At 67.3% G+C, this 5043-nt stretch overlaps 1 protein-coding gene across 3 annotated transcripts; it reads right to left on the reverse strand.

Moving 5' to 3' along the window:
- Positions 1–1455: 1455 nt before the first annotated feature.
- On the reverse strand, positions 1456–5033 carry TARBP2 (TARBP2, RISC loading complex RNA binding subunit). Of its 3 annotated transcripts, none has more exons than XM_014523158.2 (8): positions 4713–5033; positions 4519–4624; positions 4049–4132; positions 3725–3899; positions 3363–3480; positions 2779–2906; positions 2305–2497; positions 1456–2090 (listed from the first exon to the last, which is right to left on the reverse strand). In XM_014523158.2, exons 1-8 carry the CDS (start codon positions 4870–4872, stop codon positions 1933–1935), a joined length of 1122 nt encoding a protein of 373 aa, XP_014378644.1. In that variant the 5' UTR covers positions 4873–5033; the 3' UTR covers positions 1456–1932. The 3 variants fall into 3 exon arrangements, with proteins under 3 accessions (XP_014378644.1, XP_025068080.1, XP_025068079.1); XM_025212295.1 differs by having other exon boundaries at positions 3725–3794; positions 4713–5003; XM_025212294.1 differs by having other exon boundaries at positions 3725–3797; positions 4713–5003.
- Positions 5034–5043: the final 10 nt, after the last annotated feature.

Here is a 5043-nt window from a genome sequence, read left to right on the forward strand (position 1 = left end):
CCCCACTGCAGCCCCTTGTGCTGAGGATGCCCCAGAGCCCCCGTTCTGGGGCCCGACGACAACATAAGGAGAGAAATAAAAATGAAATCAGCCTTTTTCCCCTGTGGTTTTGAAAATTCCTTTTTTCTCCGACTGCTGAACTCGCCGCTCTAGAGCCAGGCCTGGCCATGCTTCAGTTGGAGACTTGCGCTGCGGTGCGTCTGTGCAGCGCCGAGCACCGGGCTCAGTGCTGGGAATGTGTGGAGGGGAAGGCGGGCACGGGTCTAGTGTTGGGACGGGGAGGGGGCTGAAGCAGCAGGGAGGGAAATGGGGGCATCTAGCCCCGGGGACACAGAGGCCTGGGGTCCCCAGAGCCCCCGTGAGCCCAGCTGTGTGCCTGGTGCCCAGGGGGAGGCCATGGCGGTGGCCCAGCAGCTGCTGCAGCTCCTGTAGGAGCTGAACAACGACCAGTTCCAGCGCTTCAAGTTCCACCTGAAGCACTTGGTCGAGTCCCGGGCGATCTCGCACGGGCACCTGGCCATTGCTTCGTGCCTCAAGACTGCAAACCTGATGCTGCAGCACTTACCCCCCAGTGCCCCAGACCCAGCTGGCCCTGCGCATGCTGGAGCTGATCCCCCGGCAGGACCTGGTGCAGCTCTTCCAGGCCCAACAGAACAGAGCTGTGTCCGCGGGGCCAGCCACCGGCCCCCAGCCCCTGGCGAGTACCGAGGCAGGGAGAGCTGGGCTGCTGCAGGGCTGGCCTGGCCCAGCATGGGGGTGGGGGCAGCTCCCAGGGACCCCGGCCCCAGGAGGGAATAGCAGGGGCCGTGGGGGAGCCAGCACCCGCCCGGCTGACTCCACCGTCCACAGCCTGGCTCCGTACCTGCGGCTGGAGCAGATGGAAGAGGAACATGGAGGCAACCTGGCCGCTGCTGCGCAACTGGAAGTGGCAGGACAATCAAGCCTCTACAACCCCCACCTTCACTGCAGCCTGTCGCTCCGGAGTGTGGCCCTGCTGTCCAACACCCCGGCCTGCCTCTTGGAGTCGGGCCAGGAGCTGGCACTTGGCTCGGGGAGGGAATATCTCAGTTCTCTACTCAAGACATGCTGACGTGGGGGATGGAAGAGCACTAGATGCCTCAGGAGCCAGGATCCGATGTCCATGAAACTGGGGTGGGATGGGGGGTGAAGCACCCCCCTCCACAAATCTGGGCTTGGCCCCACTTACGCGTACAGGTTTTTTATTCTCAATAAATGCTGGGTTTTGTATCCGCAAAGGATGGGGGCATCTCTCTGCACCTGAGCTGGGAGCACCGTGCTGCTTGCCCTGCACCATGGGGGCTGCAGCTCAGACCCCTGCCTGCTGGGGAGCACCTGGGGTTGGGCTCTGCTCCGGGGGTGGTAGAGCTTCTGCCTCCCCACCTGGCCCCCAGTCCCCCTCCTTCCCTCCCCAACAAAGGAAGGCAGCCCCATAGCCCTGTTCCCACCAGGCAGCTTTTTATTTCCTGGCTACTGACATGACTGCTCCAGAGACTGCCCTAGCCCAGCGCCCCAGCAGCAGGGTCCTTGAGTGCCCACCGGCCAGTCTGATGCTGCCGAGGGGGGAAAGCCCGGCCTGGTGCCCCCAGTCTGGGGGATGGTTTGGTTCTCACTCCCAGACGGTCAGCGACTCCAAGGTCCAAATCCGCTCCCAAGGCAGCTCCCAGGCAGGGACCCCCAGGCCCCCTGAGCAGGCAGGAACCACGGGCCAGTCCAAGGAGGGTGTCCAAGGGGCACTGGCACCACTGTGCCCCTGTGGCTGGAAATGGGGGGCAGCTCCCAGCGAGTCCTGGCCATGAGCTGGGGTCTCCCGGTCCTGCCCCAGGCCCCTCTGCTGTCCTGGGTGGCAGCTGCTTTGCTGGTGTCCATGGGCAGGTGGAGGGTGGGGTTGGGTGGCACTGGGCCTGGCCCCCCTCACTTGCCCCCGGCCATGATCTTGAGGTACTGTAAGGCGTTGCGGGCAGCATCGGCACGGGCAGCGTCTCGGGAAGGGGCCGTGCCGTGGCACACGGTGGTCGGCTGCGTGGTCAGCTCCACCAGGCACTGGTACAGGCCGCTCAGGCTCTGCTCGGCTGTGGGGAGAAGCAGGGGTCGGGGTCGGGGTCAGGGGCACCGAGAAGGGCAGAGATCTAGAGCGGCTGGGACCACACTGGGCTGGGACTTAGGAGAAGGGACCCAGGAGCTAGTGCTAGGGGCAGGGATGGAGACACAGCCCAGAGGGGGTTGGTGGGAGGGAAGAAAGGGTCCTGGGCTTGGGGCTGGGAGGGTGCGGGGGGGAAACCTCACCAATGTCCAGGTAGCTGATGGCAAAGCTCTGCTCCTCGGACAGCTCCTGCAGCAGCCCGCAGTACCCGGGGCTGAGAGCGCCCAGCGGCTGGCTGCCCAGGTGCAGGATCTTCTCGCCCACTGAGTTGCGCAGGGAGTCCCAGGTGCAGCCGGGCAGGCGGCCCCGTAGCCCGTCCAGCTTGGGCCCTGGCGCCTGGCGCAGGTAGAAAGAGGGGAGTGTGAGCTGCATGCCCGTCCCCGCCCACTACCCCACGCACCCCCGCCCTGCACTCACGATGGAGAACTGGTCGTCCTCGGCTTCGGCCTCACTGCCCTCGCGACTGAGTTGCGCAGGGAGTCCCAGGTGCAGCCGGGCAGGCGGCCCCGTAGCCCGTCCAGCTTGGGCCCTGGCGCCTGGCGCAGGTAGAAAGAGGGGAGTGTGAGCTGCATGCCCGTCCCCGCCCACTACCCCACGCACCCCCGCCCTGCACTCACGATGGAGAACTGGTCGTCCTCGGCTTCGGCCTCACTGCCCTCGCGCTGCTCCATGGGCACGTTGTGGATCCGCACCAGCATCTTGGCGGCTGCGTTCCTCTTGGCCAGCTTCTTGGAGGTGCCGCTCCCTGCAGGGTTGAGGAAGGTGGGGTATAATGTCGCTGCTGCGCACCGGGCAATGCAGGGTTAACTCTGGTACAGCGCGCAGAGAAGGCCGGAGTGAGGGGCATCGGCAGGGAGCTGTGGGGAGGGAGAAGCAAGGGGCTGTGGGTGGTGAATGAGGGGCACTGGCAGAGGCAGGAGGCTGCAGTTTGGGAAAGAAGAGTAAGGGGCATTGGCAGGGGGGTGGCAGGGGCTGCAGGTCAGGAGGGAAGGGCACCAGCAGGGCCGGTGGGGGCAGAGGGCAGCGGGTCAGGAGTGAGGGTCGCCGCCAGGGCTGGGGGGGCTGTGGGTCGGAAGTGAGGGGCAGCAGCAGGGCTTGGGGTCAGTGCCCACAGGCCCCTGGTGAGCTCTGTTAGCACCAGGCGCCGCGTGTCACTGGCCCGAGGCCAAGCCGGCCCCCGCGCCCCCCTGCCTGGGGTTACCGATCTCCATGAAGCGCTCGACGCGGCAGGTCATAGTGAACTCCTTGCGGTGCGCCGGCCCCGACTCCTGCGTCACCGTGTACTCGGGCAGGCGCCAGCCCTTCTGCACCACCAGCTCCTGGGGGCAGGGATGTGGGTGGGGTAAGTGGGCCCCTCCCTGGGACTCCCCCAGCCCCACTGGCCTCCAAGCAGAGCAGGGAGGGCAAACTGAGGCACAAAGACCTCCTGTCCTCCAGCTCCACCTGAGAGACCATACTTCCTCCAGCTAGGAGACAGGAGGAGGTGCCCCCGTTGCCTAGGCCAGGCTGGGACAAGGAGCCCAAGGGGATGAGGAAGCCCAGCAGCCTCACCCCGCAGCCTACCTGCAAGGCACCCACGGGGTTACACTCGGACTGCTGGGGCGACACGGGTGCCTTCATCTCCAGCGGGGAGCTTCTGAGCGAGACAAGGGCAGGCGCTGAAGGGGCCCAGCCTGCCCGGGCAGGCCCTTCACCCCTGTCCCGGCAAGAGGCTGCTGCAGGGGTGGGGGATGAGCCCCTATGGCAGACCCAAGGAAGCCCAAGTAGTAGTGGGGGGGGAGACCCGGCCCCGTGGAGCTGGTGGGGGCAGGTTTAGTCCCTGCAACGCCCTTACTCCACCCCTGAGGGTGCGGAGGGGCTCAGTGCGAACCCCAGGGCAGCCCTTACCTGGGCGAGGCGGCGGGCAGGGCGGGTGCGGGGGGGGCCGCGGCAGGGTCCAGCGGGGGGAGGGGCTCTAGGGAGGAAGCAGAGCTTCGAAAATAAAAGGTACAAGCATTAAAGCAGGCGGCGACCCCTGCCCCCCCACAGCTTGCCCTCACCTGGCAGGATGGCACCAGGACCCCACCCCGACCCACCCTGGTGCTAAGGGTGCGGGCTGAGGCAAAGCCTGCTGGCACCTGGGACTCTGCCCAGCTCCTCCACCCCCACGTCCCAGCACCGCAGCTAGGGAAAGCGAGGCACGGGGCAGGGAAAGGACCCACCCGAGCTGCCCCCTGGGGGCAGAGACCCAGGTGTCCTGGACGGTCGGCTTCTTGCCCCTCCCCAAGACCCCCTGATCTTCCTGCCCCGCCGCCCCAGGCCGGGGGGAAGGTGCTGGGGGGGTCAGAGCAGCCCCCGCCCCCCCACAGACCCCTCACCTGGGCTCCTCCGGCACCGCCGGCTCCAGCATGTTCCCCCCTTTCAGGAGCTTGAGGGCCACCTCCGCCGCCTTGTGCTTGGCTGCCTTCTTGCTGGGGCCCTGACCTGCGGGGGGGCACAGAGCTGGAGCGGGGCCGGCACCGGGACACCGGGGTCCCAGCCGGACCCCGCCAGGCGGGGGTGGGGCACTGACCGGTGCAGCCGATGTCGCCCACGGTGACGCGGAAGGTGAAGTTGGGCTGGTGCGCCTGCCCCTCCGCCTTCAGCAGGTCGTACACGGGCGTCTTGCCTATGCGCGTCCCATACTCCTGCAGGAGGCTGATGGGCGTCTTCCCCGGGTTGGAGGCCAGCATCTGCTCTAGGCTGGGGGGCGCGGAGGGGTCGGCCGGGGGCAAGATCCTCCCCCACCCCAGCAGCCCCAGGGGAGGCCCGATCCTGCCCCAGCAGAGCAAGGGGGCTGCCCCACTGTGGGGGCCCCCCCCACCAAGAGTTAAGCCCCGCCCCCATGCTCTGACCCCGCCCCC

The sequence above is a fragment of the Alligator sinensis genome, unplaced genomic scaffold, assembly GCF_000455745.1.
Source record: "Alligator sinensis unplaced genomic scaffold, ASM45574v1 scaffold1542_1, whole genome shotgun sequence".
Taxonomy (NCBI): Eukaryota; Metazoa; Chordata; order Crocodylia; family Alligatoridae; genus Alligator; species Alligator sinensis.

Excerpts from the sequence above, each read along its gene's own strand:
- TARBP2 (XM_014523158.2), bottom strand. The coding sequence starts at position 4,872 with ATGCTGGCCTCCAACCCGGGGAAGACGCCCATCAGCCTCCTGCAGGAG. Across the intron at positions 4,625-4,712 it reads GGGCGACATCGGCTGCACCG|GTCAGGGCCCCAGCAAGAAG; the intron begins GTCAGTGCCCCA and ends GCCCCCCCGCAG. Across the intron at positions 2,907-3,362 it reads CGAGCGCTTCATGGAGATCG|GGAGCGGCACCTCCAAGAAG; the intron begins GTAACCCCAGGC and ends TCAACCCTGCAG.